We start from the raw sequence: 20,105 nt of genomic DNA, 5'->3' as shown, positions 1-20,105 counted from the left end.
CTCTTCCAAGCAGTACTGCTTCAGCAGAACGTTCATTTTCTGCTCTGAAACGAATTAATAATTGTTATTGAAGTACCCAAGGCCAAGAAAGGCTATGTGGCCTTAGCTTGATTTCAATAGAAAAAGGGATCCTTATGGATATTAAAAAGAAGGGCACTTTTTATGACAGCGTGATAGAAAAATTTATGATTAAAGAAAGAAGATTAGATTTTATATATAAATAATTATAAGTTTATGTTTATTGGAAATTTTATATTTTTATATAATAATATTTTAGATTAGGTTTGATGTTTATTTATTTATTTATATATGGGAAAAAGCTGCAAGGCAGTTTAGGCATGTCAAAACCTCGGCTAATAAAAATGAAAAAATGTACGTTTTTTTTTTATAGCACACCCAATATTAACACCCACCGTACGCCACTGGTATATATATACATTTATAATTTTATTATACTTTTTTTTAATTATTATATTTTTCCCTGTCCCTATTTTCATAGTCATGTGCGCGTATTATTCTACATAGATGCAGTTAGTTATCCCGGTTTATGTCTGGTACATTTGCTCGCGAATGCCATCCGATAATCTTCGTTCGCTGGGATTATCGTCTGGGGTTGAACATTTCTTCCTCGATTTCCACCCTCGTGGAAAAACATCGACACCGAAAGGGTTAATTGGACACCCCTCTAATGGCATCTCCTCGGAAGCACTTCGCATACGCGGGTTATATAGATATTTTTTTTAAATGTGGAATCGCGCGCTTATCGTGAATAACAAAATTCGAACAAAGAACAATAGTTGAATAAGACTATGAGATAGTGAGAGATTCTTATAAGAAATATATTTATATTATTCGGATAATGCGTAATAACAATTAATTTTTTTTTAAATTTTATTATAAACTTGTAGGTAATTAGATGATAGTAATTGATTTTGATAAGGCATTTGACAAATAATGACATGCCTTAATTGAAAAAAGTATATTTTAATTTTTGCAAACATTATTTTTTTAATTTTATCTCTAATATGAGCTACAATGTGTCTTAACTAATGCTTTATTATACTGAAGACTATATATAAGGATTTGGGTATTTTAAAAAATATTTTAGAATCACCTAGAATCATTGTCGGAATCAGTTATGCAAGACTTAAAATAGTCATAAAACTAATAGACGCGTCTCCCTCACGAGTGTTATCATCGTAATCTTTTGTCATCACCGGGAAGGGACCACAATGGTTTCACTTAAAATCACACGGTATACACTCTTGCTTAAGAGTGGTTGAAAATTGATAGTCAGGGTTCAACAGTACGGCCATTAGTGTTCAAACAGCTCATAAGAAATGAAACTTGACACTTGCTATCAAAAATACATAGCATTTAACTCTTCCAACTTCCACGAGAAATCAGAGACCAGAAAAAAATCACCACTTTTATAACTTCATATCGCAAAATATTGGGATAGGTTCTCAGATATTCGCAAACATACATTTGAAAAAATATTGATAAAATGCATATTTTATCGATTACAGCTGCAATCAAAGATATGAACGGAATCAAATGTCACAAAATAGCTCGGCGTCGGAAGCGGGCGGCTGCGCTCGGGGGGTGGCGGTGAGCAGAAACAAGCGAAAAGCGCGCAAATCTTTGAATTAATTTTACTGCCGAAATATGCAAATATCGCATAATAATGTATACAAAAGAGCGGCATGGGCTCAATGGGTGCGGGCGGGGTGTCTGTGGTGGCGGGTTAATTGTTGACCCACCGTCGAACTGCGAGGGGCTGAGGGCGCAAATCGTCTTCAAAACTCTAAGCCGAACGCTTACACTAATAACCTGGCGGCATTTGAATTATTGACATAATAGGAAAAAACCGTATTACTCCAATCCAGGATTCCATCAGTGCTAGCGTATAATATAACGTAATGGAAAATATTATATTTTGGGTGACTATACGTAAAATTACAAACAGTAACAGGTAAAAACACAGAAGAGATAACATGGTTGTATGATAGATAGACATCTGCCAGCGTCTGGTCAATCAATTATAATGTAATTTTATTGAATTAAAACTTCAACAAAAAAATAGTGAAAATACAATAGTTAGGTTAAACACGAATAAGGTTCATCAACATTGATATTTATATAATATTAGGGCAGAGATTTTTGACCTGTGTTTTGAAAAATGCTTGTGTTTCGTAAATGTTTAGTAGGATTCCGAGAAAAAAATATTTGTAGAAAAGATTTAAATAAGCTTTGCAATGAAAATTAGATTCAAGGGTTCTTAAATAGTATATTATTGGTGATATCTTTATATTATTAATGAACAGAGAACTGGATGATCGTTAAAGAGAACAGACTTCAACAGGATGATGGTTTATTATAACGGAAGCGAATAAGCGAAGGACCAGAAATCACAAAGCGTCGAGTTACGAAGGAATTTCAGACTCCGGTATTTATATTTGAATTGTAGAGAAATTTGTCAGTAACACCTATTGCAACATTACATTTTTTATATATCGAGCAAGATAAAAATTAAGAAAACCTCCTTGGATTATATAGAAAACGAGATTTAAGTTTTTATAGCGTAACTATGTGAAAAGCCCACATAGATTTTTGCAATCTGCCGTTTCCAACGCGAAGCGGACTTTTTATTTGATTATTAATGTAATTATTAGATTATCAAAGCAAAGATAAAGGCAATTAGAGTAGTTAAGAAAAATCATAAACAATTTTTTGCCATTCAAATATCTCTATAAAAAGTTTCCAAAAAAGCATGTATATTTTTAAACAACTGGCACGGACTAACTCGGCGGTATAAAAATTATGAGGCCGGTTATAAAACAGTTAAAAATCTCTATGAAAAAATGGTAGTTCTCGATTAGGCATTTTCTTGATTATTTTTTGAGAAGAAACACTATGTAACATAATATTAAACTCCAATAAGTTTCCAAGAATGAAACAATTTGTATACTCGAGAAACACAGGTAATCATTTTTTTTCTCAATATACCCGAATGATTAGTGCCGTTCCAAAATTAATGTTATTTTATGGGCTTTCATTTTGTTCCGAAATGCGAGACAATGAAACGCTTCTACTTAACAAAAAAAATGCTTTTACGCCTCCGGAGAACATTTGTGAATATAATGATTATCGGTTGTATCTACTATGACCGAAATACGCAGAATTTGTTCGTTGAATAAAACAAAATATTGGAAAGGCTCACCCTTTATTATCAAAAACAGGTGTGCGTAGCGAGTTTTTGTGATGTTCGTGTTAAATTTATTGTTTAAAGAAGCAGAGATTTTATTCCAGTCAATTCAATAATTCAATCACGGTTAATTTATTTCTAGTTATTGAATTTATATGCAAATCCGCACAAAAAACCGCCGATACAGATTCGATCTTTATGAATAATAAATTCAGCATTTTCCTTTTGACAATCTCGCAACAACATATTTTATAAAATCAAAAAGTTATTAAAAATTATTTAAAATAATTATTAATAAACAATAATTAGCTTTTAATTAAATATTATTTTATCTTATTAGCTTTTAATTCAATATTATTAAATCCATTCTAATTTAAAAACAAAAACTGTCTAATCTATTGGCTAATCTTTCCATGCTACGGTTGCAGCAACGTTGTGCTTGCAGTTTTAAAATACCAGTATAAATTTATAATTCATTTAGTGATCTGTTTCTTCTATATGAAAGGTGGCCAGCACGGAGTAGAAAATTATCTGTTGTCGCTGATGAACTTAATAAAAAAATATTAAAAATATTAAAATAAAAAAATCAATTAAAACTACCTTGTAAACAATGGTGAAAATAATCCAGAACTGATATTTATGAATAGGTTATTTAAATATTGAGCTATTAGATACTCTGCGAGCGTTGGGTGCTAACAAATAATAGCTTCGAGACTTTTAATATATTGGAATCCAGAAACTCGTTTCCAAGCTTATAAGTAACGGAGTGCTGTAGCAAAATATTAGTTAAACTTTATATATTTAATTTACGAATGTACTTAAAGTTTATTTTTACCAACTACAACATGGTAAATTTCAAAAGAAGGTAAATTGGTATTTACCGTCGATTAAAAATTTTTAACGTCGACGATTGGAAACAATACACATCCCAGTCTTACTAATAATTATTCTTTAGAATGACCATAATTTAAATTTTGTAGGTACACTATGATGTATTCAAAGATATGCACCAGTCTCGCAATTTTACCCCATCATTCTGTAACTCATAGTGTTTTTTTTTTAACATTAAGACTGCTTGCAACGCCGAACTAGAAGCCGTGTTAACCCCTTCTCGGTCAACCCGTTCACCGCCCCGTCTCCGGCGGGATGTTCTAAGGGGTTGGGAAGGTTTCGCAGGGGCGCGGGAGATTAGCGCCTCGCAAGAGTTTATTCTTATTACAACGTGAATATTATTGCCCGCCATCGCGCGTTTTCTCTCTCTCTCTCTTGCTCATTATTATCTTACTTGTAATAATCTGCCGCACACCACGGCTGCTGCAGGTGGATGCTGGCTGCTGCGAGCGGACGGATATTGTATTTAACGTTGTATTTAATATTTAGGAATATTTTTCGGTCGTTGTTTCGCATTATCGTTATCGCATCGCGAGCGCTCAATTGAGAACTCTGCAAGGCTCTAATTGCGAAATATATACCTATGTTTATACTCTTACGTAGGTATTACACATTCAATGGAGGAAGCTATTCTTTAATTGCTTCTTTGAGAACGCCTTATTATTTCTGCATGTGTTTCTGCAAACCTTCGATTGGAAACATTGTTTTAATTGCGGTGGAATTTTAAGATAATAAAAGTGATTTAAGTCATTATCAAATTTACCAATTACAAGGGGTGTAATGGCGACCACACATATAGGCACATTTAAAAGGGCGATTGTCTCATTGATCAAGACCGTGACCAAAAACGTTCATTCATTAACAATGAGACAAACATCATGGCACATCTTTTGACCACACACAACACGGGTCGTTAAGAGAATCCCTTTTGTGACAAAACGGTACGGACGCAATCAATCACCACAATGCAAACCCTTTCCTTAGAATTCGAAAGTCTGGAGCAAAGTAAAAAACTGGCTTTCGAAATACACATCCAATTTCTCGAATTCTAAGAAGCCACTGCGGCGATTGGCTAGGAGATCGATGCAAAATCGTGATTGGCCAGCTAGTGTTCATCCCCCTAAAATATATAAGCCCGGACTCCGACGAGGAGAGGGCAGACGGTCCACGGCACCACAAGAGACGGAGGCACAGAGACAGCAGAGCCAGCGACGCAGACAACCAGAGAGCCAAGATCTACCAGCAGCCATCCGCAGCTCACCGACAGATTTGAATATCACACCCGACACCACAAGAGCCCAGAGCATCATCTACGGCCACCTTCACCTTCATCGCGAGAAACGACACGCCGTTAATAGTCCACGTGTCACATGTAATTATAACTTAATAAACAATCTAATAGGATTCACCGAAGAGTCTCATTTGCCGCGAGGTCAACCGGAATAAATGTCAATATTTGGGTAACCTAAATATCTATAGATATCACTCAACTGGCCGTGATTTCTAAATCAAGAATAAATATCTAAGATACTAAGCAACTTTGTAATAAACGATTTATGGTCTAATAATTTTAAATAAATCGTAATTATTATTTATTATATATGCAATATTGCTATTATTGTTATAATACATATAGTAAGCAACAATATTATTATGTAGCATATGAAGACGCGAATGAAATATAACATTAACTTTGTCAATCAATGTTTACATAAGCTAATTTAAGTTTTAAATTCATAGGTTATGTATTATATATAAACTACTGTTTGATTTTATAAAATAAAAATTATTTGAGTAATTCATACATTTTTAGTGGGACTGAATAAGTTGATAACTCTATGTAAATGTTGTAAATAAATAACTATCTCGATACAACTTTAATCGAGATTAATTATTCACAGCATAGAGCGCGAAAAACGAGTAGTTTTAAATTAATTCCATGTATAGATGTCAACATATTCACGCCCACCACGGATAATAAAAAAACGGTTAATTTTTATTATTTGTATGTACTCTCATATCAATCTCATATACTAGTTATTATATAAATAAGCTACTTACTTGCAAATGACGGTGTCTCGTCCACCTTGAAACGTTGCTTGTGGTCCAGATCTTCTCGGCAGTCTCATCACGCAAACTCCTCGATTGCCGCTAATCGCCATCCATGTCGATATAGGATTCACCAAGATGGAGTTCACCGAAAAATTTGGTATTTCAGTTCCGACCAATTTCTATAGAGACAAAACAAAACAAAAAAACATTACACATATACGTATATGAAATTAAAAGCACAAAAAAACGAAACGAGGGTCGAGAGATGCATAATGGAGTACGCGGCCGAACGTTCGTCTACAATTAATCAAAAAGTTTTCGGGCCAATTCATGCATCAGCCACAACACTCCGGAAAAACTTTTATTAAAAAGAACAAAAGGCACTTTTCAAAGATAATTGATAATACAAAACGGGACGAAGTACGTACTCGAGCCCGAAACATGGAGGGAATACGAAAAAAATGTACGGATGTGGAGCGCGGCTTGGCAAACTGTGGGGCGCGTGGAAAAAATTCGGACGTTCGACTCACACCACTTTATCACACACGTCATGATTACACAGTTCAGATTAATTTAAATTATTTATTGAAAATAATTAATTCAGTTAGTTGGTTAAATTAAAATGAGATTGGATGGCAGAAAGGTGCAGAGACCACAGTTTAAGTACGAACGTCAAGCGTGGGAAGAGAAAAATCACCCCCCGGAAAAACAAAAGCCGGGGAGATGATGGTGGCCAATTTTCAATTATTCATTCCAATCTTTATTTCATCCATTATTATATTATTTCGCTTTTGCCGCGAGGATCCTGCGATTAGTTCGAATGTGAAAATGCTTTTATTAGTATGTAAATTATTTTAAAGATATATTTTCTTATTATAGTAAATAAAAGCATTAAACAAAAATTACACCAGACAAGATTAAAAATAAAACGCATTAAATCGGAAGCAATGATAATGTTTATGTATTATAAAAAGAAAAACTCACTTATCGGCCTCGAAGACCGTTGACGGGAATTCAAAATTTTAAGATTTCATTACTTTATTCTTTTAACCCTCAACACATTATGTATATATTTTCATAGTTATAACACACCTATTTAATTTGCAATCCGATATTCAGTCAAATCAAACAATTTACATGACGAATTAATGAAAAAATTGTCGCGCAGCAAAATTTTATTTATAAATAATAATTGTAGTCACGGTGATGTCGGCCATCTTGTTTTATATTTAAATGCTTGTTTTTCATTGGTCGAAACAATCGAATGCATTATCCGCGGCTCGAAAATCAATTTTTATTTTTATTATTATAGTTAAATATATTTCCTTTGTTTACGTGTATAATAATATAATACATCGTTCATACAAAGCGATACGATTTACAGAGCAGAGAATTGAACGGAGAATGTTTCATATTAAGTTATGCGCAACCGGAAGCGGAAGCGACGGCTTAGAACAATTATATTATAGATATTTTAAGCACACCTAGGGCCAAGTTTAATTAAGATCATAAATTCTTATAATAATTTTCACTTTTTTAATATAAAATAGCAACGATTTAAACAGATTTAAAAGTTGTTATTATTTTTACTTGATTTTATCGTTAGAGTATCAATTGAGAATATTAAAACGAACGTTATATATAACTAAGTATTGTTAAATAAAATACGTAAAAAATAAACTGCCAGGAACACTCACAATCAGTGTCACATAGTTTAGAATCACTAGCTAAAATAATCATTAAAACTAAACAGTACTCTATCCCTAGCAATCCCGCTATTAATTTAAATAAAAGATGATATATCCTCACAAACTATTGAAATGCACCTCGGTTTGACAGGCGTTTATAACGAAACGGCGGTTAAAAAAACGTGAAAAGCGCAAGAAAGAAAACAGCTTTCTTTGGACACGACAGGCCGTGTCGATTGGGCGGGAAAAACAAAGGGAACGACAAAAACAAAAGCCCGGCGACGAATCGAAGGGCGGGGGGAGGCTGTTCCGCGAGATGGCGAAGAATTCAATTGTCCTTAAGTCCGAGCCGATGAGGGGACATTGATGGAGTGACGGCAGTTTTCATACTTGGCCCTAATTGAAATTCGCACAGCGGAAAACGCGACCGCACAAAGATGTGGTGCATAATAAATCAAATTTTTATTCTTTCCACTCATCAATGCGAAAGTTGTGTGGAATTTGGAGATGTATTCTAAATAGAAAATTTATTAAGGAAAATGTTATCAATTTGCATCGAGATAACAATGAACATGTCTCTTGTTAATTACCATATTTATTTATAGAAACTGCAAAGTCGCAAATGGCTTTAATATTTTTTTTTCTTTCTTTTAGTTTCTATTCCAATTCGTTTAATTTTGCGATAGGTTTAAGATTTCCTTTACGTATAATAATAATTGGGGGTGGGCTAAACATTGACACTTAAAGTATGCACTTTAAACTTTTAAGAAGTAATTAACTTGAAGAATGAATTTGTTTTGTATAATGGTAGAGTGGGAACTGAAACAGTAGTCTTGTCTATCATACATTATATTTATTTATTGTAAATCTTCTGTTGTAACATGACTGGCGTTAGCTCAATACGTTACAACTGGGTTAACATAATAAATAACTACTAAATAGGTGATTAGACACCAGACTGAAAACATAGTCTGTAAACCAGTGACGCCTATTTTATTATTTATAAATTATTATTACAGTTTACAGTTGATAGATGCCGCCATGCTCGCCATAGATTATTTTAATTATAATTATACATTACAATATATATCATTGAGATTAGGAAAATCTAAGAAAATCCAACCAGCGATGATTGTTCGGAATTTTAACTATATAATACTCACTAATTCTAATCTCTGACACGATAGAAATTGAAAATCACTAGAGTCCATATGGGGTTCGAACCCAAGTCTTTCAGGTATTAGTCACCGACTTATACTACTGGTCTATCGTGTTGTTATAGCTGAGGTTTTGCGTGGTGGGGGTTGAATCGTTGTAATGTAGAGATTTGCTCGCTTGTCATTTCGTCGCTCGATTTGTGTTTGTTATACAGCCGCGGCCGTTGATTAGCATTCGCCGTGCGGAAAGAAACGCATAATTTTCGTGTCTGGCGGCAAATTGTGCGCATGAATAAACGTCACCCTGGGATATTTGTTATGCGAATGATCCGAAAAGTGGGCTGGGTGTATGAGAGGGCTGGTCGTTCTCGCTCGGCTGGTTTGTTGGTTGCTCTCACGTCGCTCGCGAGCCACGAATGAGACGGTTTAAAAGGCAACGGTTTAAAATCGCGGCGGCTGCTGGAGACGTGAACCTAGCTACACGCCGTGGTTAAATTAATCAAAAAATTGCGCGGGACAAAACACAGAAACACCCAAACCATACGCGAAACAACCTGGTGGAAAAACAACGCCTTTTAGTTGACAAACTATAGTTAACATCGGACTCAAATTTCTCCTTTACCACTGAGTGACGTTGGGGGCAAAACTCTTGCTATTATTTCTTGATGCAAATGTTGCCAATATTAATTTAGCTATTTTAAAACAATTTGTCTATTCGCATTTTATCAGATCGCCTGTTCTTATCACCACGCACATGGCACAAGACTCCCCTTGATTAATACAACCTTCAACACGCGACAATATATAATATTTGGAGCGTACATATATACATTATAATATATATAATATATCGATTTTTTAAAGTTATCGCATATATTTAAAATAATGAAAATACATATTAAATGATTTTTGAAAGTCAACTTATCAAACAAAAAGTTTTTTATCTTTGTATTGTTATTTTTTTAATAATGAACTTCTTTAGCTCATAGATAATAGCTTATATATATTCAACAACAAAAAAATAAATCGAAAATGGGTATACAAAAAATCCTTCATTCATTCTCTTATGTCAGGTTCATCAATTGAAACACCGTATCATTCAGCAATTGGACCACCCAATGAAGGGATTAAATCGTCAGGTCTATAAATGGTCAAAAAGTTTGAAACAAAATTTAAAGGCATTATAATCTACTTAGTATGCTCTTAAATCACAAGCCTCGATGACAAAGACTGGTTTAAAACGCCTGACAAAAAAGCGGCTTCTATGTTAAAAACGGCCACCACCGCGAGAAAACCTTTTTGCAGATTAAGTCAAAGTACCCGCATTAATCATAAAGATTAAATATATCTGTTGGAAACGCCTTGAGAAAGGATAACAAGTGCGTTTGGGATTACAATCCAAACTACCATTCGTAGTCTGGTCTAACGGCCAATGGCAATCTGTTCCAAAACTAGCCCCGTTCCATTAAAAGTGGCAGAAAGCAATATCTCCTATGGATCCCATTGATATAAATACGTCACCGTGGGCTACTGATCAGACATTTCTACTAAGAGCCATTTTGGAATTAAAGGTATCAGATCATCAAGAGCTTGGATTAATTAGGTTGTACGAAGCCGACCTAACATTAGACAATAGAAAGATCGTAGAAGCCTCCGCTTTTCTCCTCGCATCCTCTGATTCAGCTCAACGCCTAGAATCCAGAATTGAACTTGCTTCGGAGACATCAGGAGCTTATCCTTCTATATAATTATTTGAAAATGCAACATATTATTTCAAAATACAAAAAAATATTTTTCATGCTCCTTTAATGTATAATATATAATAAAAAAATGGTTATTATATACAGGCGGCCCTCGACTTTCGGACGTTCGACTTTTGCACAATTCGCTATTTCGCACATTTTTAAAAAAAAAACAATTTTTTTTAAATTTAATTAAAAAAAAAATAAAAAAAATATAAACACGAGTGAGAAACGGAAAAACTTGTGTTGATATGAACAAAAATAAATCAAGGACTCATAAACTTCACACGATTCAAGACAAAGATGGAAATTATTAGACGTTTTGATAGCGGTGAATCTTTTGCTTTAATCGGACGTTCGTATGATACAAATAGGTCTACGATATGTTCAATTTTGCAAAATAAAAATTAAATTAAAAAATACGTTCAAAATTGTGGAAAATAAAGATATATTTCCGCAATCTTAAAAGATATGTTTACAAAAAAAAAAAACAGCAAAAAAAACATGAATGAAATGGAAAATCTTTGTCATCGTGGATCGATGACCAACATCAAAAAGATGTCCCTCTTAGTATTTCAATTATTCAAGCAAAAGCTCTTAGTTTGCACAAAGATTGGAAGGATAGATTAAAAAAAGATTTTAACACGGTTTTTCAAGCAAGTAACGGTTGATCTTACAATTTTAAAATGAAGTATTCTTTTTATAATATTAAATTCACTGGAGAATCGGCTGATGCGGATAAAGATGCTGCAAAAGAATTTATTTCCTAATTATCCAAAATTATTGAAGATGGAGAATACTCCTCTAGCCAAATATTTGATGTACATGAGACAGGTTTATTTTGGAAAACTCTTTAACAATGAAAAATATGAATGAAGCCTTCACGCACCTTGACAAATTTTTAAATATTATGGAAGATTGTGATCCCAATGGAGAACGCATATCGCAAGTGCGTAGGGCGATCAATAAAAACATAGCATGTTATAAAATACTATATGAAGAAAAGAAAAAGAATAGTGGAAAACGTAAACTCTTGATAACTTTTCAAAGGAAACACCCGAAAATCCCACTTAAACGTGTCTCTTAAGCGCCTCTTAAACATCTTATATTTACTTGATAAATAAATATTTTAAAATACACACAATTTCAATTTTTTTTGCTTTCCTCGACTTTCGTACATTCAACATTCGCACACATTTTCAGGAATCAATTATGTGCGAGAGTCGAGGGCCGCCTGTAAGTTTTAGTAAATTTATATTCTAATTAAACATTTGCTATTTGACTAACGACGACGATAGGCAGCATGCATAAGTTGTATAGATCATTAAGATAAGTAAGTCTAGCACGGTATTCATGCCCTACCTAATATTTGAGAGTTGGAGCCATCGAAAAGATGTGCATGCCATCTACATTTTTGTGGCTATAATGTCAACGCTGACTTTCAATTTCTGCCAACTTACTAAGCTAAGCCGTTATTCATTTGTTCTGCGGGCGGAAACATACATAATATAAACCATATCCTTTTTGAGAAACAGTAGCTAAGATCATCGAGAAGACAATGACGTACTCTGCTTTCTAGTAGTTCTTTACTAGCAACAGTTAGAAACTGGGTTCATCGACTTATTCAGATCATTAGTTAAATAATCTAGTTTCATAAATGTTTTTTTATACGTCCATATTTTATGTCCAGTTATTGTAGTATCATGCGTCCGCTCTCTCTACCTCTTTACTCGTATTCATATTATAATAGGTTGAAATGAATAATACGAGAGAAATCACATACGTAGTTTCTACAGCCTTCCTCTTCCTCATCCGGTTCACCTTGCGACTCGGCCCCGCGACGATTTGTTTTATTTTATTTTATTTACACCCCGCACACGTTGCCGCCCGGGTACGCCGCGCGCGCGTGTGTTGGTGCACCAACGGTGTGTCGCTCGCTGCACGCTTGAAATTATTATGAGAGAAAAATCACAGTGTTTTGTACAAGTGTCACATCCAGGCCACCCGCCCGCCGTACCCTCCTGAGCAGCAGTGGTGGTGCGACCCACCCTTATTAGACCACTCTCTAAGGTAAACCTTTTAACCAAACAGAAATACTCTGCACACGTAATTCAATTTGGAATCTTCGGCGCTGAAACACTATTGCAATGACTTTCATAATTATTTGCAGCGCTAATTACGACTTTGCTGACGTTGGACATTTTTTTTCATCTCCAGAACTTGCACATCTCGCTAATTGACGAGTCTCACACTGTGCTCTCCGAGTATCAATTAATTAATTGCTCGTTAGTTGGGTAAAAATGAAATCATGCAATTTGACATACAGGTAGTAAAATTTCAAGTTTCAAGATACCTCTCACACTTTTATTGAATGAATATTATTCATTTCATTGATGACTAAAATAATTTCCAAATATTGAGAAAAATCCATAACAATTTTCCAGCATGCAACAAGACTGTTACACTTTAATATATTTTAAGAACGTCCATTTGAGTATGACAAGCAAAATAATTCGTTGCTTAGACGACGCGGCAATTTTTGCAGAAAATGTTGGAAGGCCTTCAAGCAATAGTTCAGATGTTTACAACCTATTCTAGTCAATGACAAAATAAAACATGGCAATAAATTTAGTTTAAAATACTAGAGAGCATAATACTTCCAAATGTTGCACTGTTATATATGGTCGGTATTATTCTAAGGAAAAGGCGGTACTCAAAATTAAATATTAATTTTATATATTATTTGCCGACAGTTATTGCTAAATTTAATCGATGATGTATTGTAATGCCAGTAAAAAAAGGCATTTAATTGTGCGGCACACATCCAAAGATAAATAAAATGATACAGAAATTAAAATAAACAATTTAGCACAAGCGTGTGCGCGCATTAAAAAAATACGCCGTGCCCGTTATATTTTCTTTTAACATCCAATCATATAATATGCACGTCGCTTACTGGCTGAAATACGCGATACGCGACAGGAGAAGCCTGGACCTCGGCCGGATGCTGCCCGCTGCAATCCAGAGGTCGCTTTAATTACAGTCCCCAATCTTTCTTTTGGCCTCGGTGCAGTTTTAAATCCACAATGGCACTTAAAGCGCCACACTGGACTTGACAAGATCACGGTTAGGCAAACAAAAAAAGATTAAAATTTAAATCAGGTGGATTATTTTAACTGCTATATATTTGTATATAAAATAACACATACTATTATGAGGCACAAATTTGAATTCAGACTAACAAATATAACATTATAAGGCACGATTACGCAACATTGCTCGATGGTAAAGAAGTGGTGTCAAAGCTGTGTTACCTCTGTTTGTGTGCGGTCATGTTTTGTCAAATCATTACATTTGCAATGAAGTAAAATACATTTTTTGTTTGAAACCACCGAGAAAATACGTTTTTTAGATACAACAAAGCTTTCAGAGTCTAGATAATGTTGAAAATGAAGCTAGATTTGCAAGGCTAGCATTTTCAAAAAAAGTTGTTCGAATTTTGATAGTGAAAGATCGCCAATTGAATGTCAAATTGATGAAAAACTTTTTTAAAGAATAACAGGAGATGGATAAACTGCTCGTACAGAGAAAGCACGAATGTGTGAGTCATAAAAAATACCTGCAAGACAGACACGATATTAGAAGGACTTAACACAGTGCGCATAGTATGTAAAAAAGTAGCATTACACTATCACAACATCCTTACAGCCCAGATGCAATCCAAGTTGATACATCATCATTACAGAGCCGTGGAAAAAATTTAACCGAGGAACAAGGCATTCTAGAATCAGCACTGGAAATTTGTCGGAATCACTGAGAACTTTTTAAAGGTAATTCTTTTAATATCATGTGAGTTTTACACACACTCCTAATTATTAGGAAAGTTTGATAAAATATCTAATAATGCAAACACCTTCACTCTAGTGGGTGCAACAATTATACATGATCATTTCTTCATAAGACCTTCAATATCGAAACAACTCATTCCGCAGAATTTGTTTTTTCAGAATTTAAGGAGATTTATTAAGACCAGTGGCAAACCTACACGGTGCAAGTTAGGATAAAAGGACTCTTATTTAAAGAGAAATGTATATTGAGAATTATTTTTAAGAAGAAGTTATGATTTATTTTCCTGCGAAGCAAATATTTTACATAAAAATGCTTCAGGCAATAAATATATGCCAAACAGTGAAATCTTTTTCATTTTGAAAACCAATATTTAAAAATATTACGCTGCGTGACGCAAATAAAATATCTTTAAAACCCATAAGTTTACAAATACTCATTATTTTTATCACCAGTAAATTATAATATTCCAATACATACTTTAAGTCCCGAAGAAGCGAAAAAGTACTGAACAATTTATTGTTAGCAATGTGTTACAGAAATTATAGCACAGTATCTTAATAAAAACATAATAAATTACTACTGATAGATTCAAAAAGGAAATATTATTCGTATTGAATTACAAAAAGGTAAAAACAATCCATACCAGCCATTAAAGAAGTCTACAGCTGCAAAATATAAATTTGATAATACAAGTAATTTCTTAAATTTCGGCAATTACAATGTTTTTTAATTGTTTTATTTGTAGCTGTTTGTTTGCGCGTTTTATCTGGTATTGCCAAAGCAGATAAATGTCGCGAAAAACACAAAGGACTGTAAATATTACAGCGGTACATTGGAAAAACAAATTGACTACCTGCGTTGTTGAAATACATGTGTTTTATAGATAGTGTAATATTCCTTTAGAAATTAAAAATTGATGATATATATAGATATATGTATATTTAAATATAAATATAAATAAACAAATATTCGGAGAACGGATAGTAAAAACATATTTATATTTAGGTTTCTAGTCAGTATGTAGTAAATAAAAATGAGTAAACCAGATTTGTTAATTTTGACTTTTTGAAGCTCTAAACATATATATGGGAAAAATAAGTATTTTATTGTATTATCTCGCTTTCGCTTTCTTGTAAAGTTGTATTTTTTGGCAATTGAGATTTTCTTTTCGTATACAGAATTAAACGTTGACTTTTTCTAAAAAGAAATAACAGTTTTTTACGCACTACTTAACCAATTTAATATCTTAATTAATGAGTTCGAAGAACTCATTTTTAAGTTAATTTTAATGGCAATAAAAAATATTACAATTCATAAATATTATCATTTAATTATATAGCAATATTATTTAAAATTGTATAAATTTTAGAAAAAGATAAATTTGGTAGTAATTATTTTAATGTACTACAATAAACTAATAATTTCAGAATAAATAAACGATAAAACAAGGGAAATATACGCAATAATATAATAGTTTTGACTTACAGTGTCGAAATAACGTTTTTCAACTAGAGATGGCATTAGTAGACCTACTCCGGGAAAATAGGAAAATTCAGCCAAGTTTAAAACCATATAAATTTTCTCATATGAATATGCATATTTTATTAAATATTAAATTGTATACAAAAGCATTTGTATAATTAATTAAATAAATGAAATATTAACTTAATAATTTAATAATAAAGGATATTAAAATTAATATCACTATTGGCATATTATTTGCGGAACATAATAATAACATAAGCATCGTTATCGGATCGATATCAAATCTAAACTTAAATCAAAGTATAATTACACAAGAAAGAAGTTACAGTTTTATTATCCAAAGTATGGTCATTAAACGGTGATTTATCGGATAAGTTCCCGCAGAACAGATTGGTTTTATTCCGGGAGGAAAAACACTCTTCATATAATTGATGGAATGGTTTTTCTTTCATATTTTTTATCAAAAAAAAAAGTTAATAATATATATTCAAAGAAGGGAATAGTGATATATTGGGTTGATTCGAATCTGTTTATGAGAAGTTTTGTATATACATATATAGATCGGATAACTGCACACTTTTCAATTTTCCCTATTACGGCCGTGAAAAAAGCTCGGGCGGATGGTGCAGTTATATGCATAATTACCTAAGATAGGCAATAAGCATTAAAACTTTACGAGGGGGGCTATTTGGTAACGATCTATAAATCAAATGAACCATTTCATTATGGAAGAGGAAAAAAACGCGATAGAAATTGCGAGGAGCGCTCCGGGGGTTTCGTGAATATTTTTACATACATAACTTGTTAAAGTTACGTTATCATATTTATTGTAAATGATCAGTGGTCGGTATATTCATTCAGCTTTAAAGCTACTTAGTATACCGTAAAAATCAACGGAAAACTAAAACATATGCATAGGTATTTATATTTTCAAAAAAGTAATATCTAAATATTTTCGCTGCACGGCCATCCATATCATATGCATTGCATAAGCGATTTTTGAAGAAAAAGTAATTTAAAAAATTATATTTTGAAAAAAATAATTAAAAAAAAAAACAGAAATTTAAAAGGCACTATAATTCAGAACACTAGTTATTTTATATAATTAGCATGATCAGCTAGAAATATAAAAAAATCTTGGATACGTATAAATACAAAAAGAGAGAGAAAGATAATGGGCCAATTTACTTGCATGGGATTTTCTTAGATATTTTCGATTCGCGGTTAACATTAAACGTTATTTTTCTTAAATGACATTTTCTTAGTATTTTTAAAGTTTGGTGTATAATAGTTATTTTACCAGATTATTGTTTTTTAGTGTGACAACCATTGCTACGCCAAAGGAGATAACGCCATTTTTAAGAACCGGATAAGAAAAATATTTAAAGAATGAAATTTTAGCGAGTCGTGCTATTTGAGAGGTTTCGGTTCCGAGAAATTTCATTGGGTTTCGCTTCCGAGAAATAAAACGAATTGAAATGACAAACAATGATTATGAAATAGATTATATTTTCACGTGGTAATAAGCAATATGGTAACGAATAACATGACGTCATAGTAGCAATATAACGATGGTTACAGCTACTAGGGACGCACTTCACTAAAGAGAAGCAGTGTTTTGTTATACATTTTATAGTGGTGAAGAAATTCATCCGTGAATAAAGGTTGAATACGATGATACATGCACATCACTCGAGTGTATGGATGGAGTAGGAAGTTCCGAAACAGTGCGAGTTCTGTGTCAAGTAGCAAACAATGTGCTTTTGAGAAATGAATAGTTGTTTATGAATATTTTATTCCATTACAACCTACATTAAAATGAAACACAACCAGGTGTTTAACCTGCAAAATAAATACAACAAATAAGTGTGCACATAATGAACGCAAGGACATAAATACCACAAAAGGCCATGAGTTTCCAAAAAATAATTTTGTGTTATAACGAGTATACAACGACGACAAGAACGATTTATTTTATGACATATGACAAAAACAGAATTTATCAATATGCGAGTGGAGTTATTCATTGTTGATCGGCCCCAAAAGTTTGCTGATATTCTGTGTCTATATATCAAAAAATCATTTAATCTGTAACATATGAATGAGGGTATGACATAGATTTGCTCCCGCGACGTCAGTGTAATGCCTGCACTACACTCTATGGAAGTTGGCCAAGATTGGCCAAGGAGGGAAAATATAGTGGGTTACTTCGGTCGAGTTCGGTTCTGCCTGCTCTAAAATCTCTCGGAAGTTGTCCGAGGTTACCGAAAACGGGGGTAAAGTGGGGGTAATTCAGTCGACTTGGCCAGCTTTGAGCGCTTCCGAACATTATCGGCATATTTCCGAGTCAAAGGGACCGAAGTCGGAGCTGCTCTTTCGAGCGTGAGTGGTGAGATACTTCCCCTTTTGTTCTCTCGCGTGTTAAGTGACGAGAGTGAGAGAGATAATGATATGGTGGTTCGCAACTGAGATAGAACGTGTAACTCGCTTCAATTTCAGTATGCGCGGAGGCGTCCTATGGTTAACACGCATGACAAGCGCTGCATCGTAGTCAAGTTATAATACCACATACTACAGTGGGACGCATGTTAACATGTTTTATGAAACTCGATTTTCAACAGACTCTTACTGACTTCTTTGAATATTTTAGGGCACTAAAAGGGATTAATTATATTTTTGATAGTATATTCTTCCAACAGATATCGTTATTATAATTTTTTCATATAAAATTAAATAATTAAAAAATATTTAGTGGTACTTGATTTTCTTAAAAAAAATCTTTTCCAATATCCTTATGTATTTTCCTAGATCGGTTTATATAAATGTCACACCATAACGAATTCTTATTTAGAATCGAAGGCGACAAATTCTAGGATAGTCACACATGTGGCGTTCGTATTCTGAAGTATAATTTTTATGCCTTATGGCATTTTGCAAAAGCCGACAAAGATTTTGCGTAAATTGAATATTTACGACCGAAAAGTTTTTTTCTGATATTGTATTGGTGAGTGCCCACACAAACTTTTATAATTATCAGTAGCGTAATTTTAATAATATGACAATTTAAAAATTGCGATTATTTGGCACTTTTTTCGATCGCGCGCAAATATTACGGCTGTACGTGACAGCAGCCGCTGTCCGAACGTCATGCACGCCGCGAAGTTCGCGGGCATATGAAATCGGCCTACAGCTACAGCATTTTCAATTAGGCCTCGTGAAAAAAGCTATTGCGAGCAAAAACAACGATAATCGACGATTGTATTCGTAATGTTTATACACGTGTACGCTTTAAACGTAGCATAATAATATTTTATAGTACACTTTCAAATTATACAGGCGTCTTTTATAATTTAAACTCACAATCGGAAGATGCATGCCCATATATCTTCAAAGAAAAACGGTAAAAATCCATAATAAACGGCCGTGATATACGAGCCACTTATACACGCATACGTTTATTTATGCACACCTTCGAACGCCCTGTGTGTGCGAGGGCCTTAACTTTATCGAAATACAAATCATTTTTAGTGCACCCCACCACCGCCGATATTGCGGCCGCCCCGTCTAAGTAATTGCGAAAAATTTCCCTTAGTGAAAATTTTTGTTTAATGACCGATTTTAAAGATCCGCTTCCGTTCCTCTCTCGCTTTTCCACCAAAGGCTGATATATGAGGCGAGACTGGGATGGAGGGCCGTTCTGGGGTTTCGTCCCCGATTCATATTATCCGCTATCGGGTGGCTCGTGTGTAATAAAAATAAGATTAACCTCTATTTCATAGTGGGCGATATCCCAATTTCGATTATGTTGCCCTTGTAGCAGCTATAAGTCGACTCTCTGGCGTGTTTAATATTAAATGGGGGATCTTCAGCGAAGTCGTATAATTGATCTTGAGACATAAAATGGTAGTTAATGTATGATTACAAAATTAAGAGATGCTATCTAGCGATTCCTATATATACTTTTACGCGATAAAGCAAAAAACATTTGGTTCCATACATATATCGTGGCAATGCACAAACGAATAGGTTTACT

At 33.7% G+C, this 20,105-nt stretch overlaps 1 protein-coding gene across 1 annotated transcript in view; it reads right to left on the bottom strand.

The window, feature by feature from the left end:
- mbo (Nuclear pore complex protein Nup88) overlaps window positions 1-20,105 on the bottom strand; it is a 99,596-nt gene that overhangs the window by 29,610 nt on the left and 49,881 nt on the right. Inside the window, exon 2 of the mRNA XM_088186617.1 lies at window positions 6,161-6,330. Within this exon, the coding sequence (XP_088042743.1) occupies window positions 6,161-6,330 (170 nt within the window). The remainder of the gene's footprint in view (window positions 1-6,160; window positions 6,331-20,105) is intronic.

This window comes from Plectrocnemia conspersa, unplaced genomic scaffold (assembly GCF_051122295.1).
Source record: "Plectrocnemia conspersa isolate PC_06_02 unplaced genomic scaffold, ASM5112229v1 ptg000005l, whole genome shotgun sequence".
NCBI classification, from domain to species: Eukaryota; Metazoa; Arthropoda; class Insecta; order Trichoptera; family Polycentropodidae; genus Plectrocnemia; species Plectrocnemia conspersa.
The sequence above is the reverse complement of the archived record's forward strand: the minus strand, read 5'-3'. Positions and strand labels throughout refer to the sequence as shown.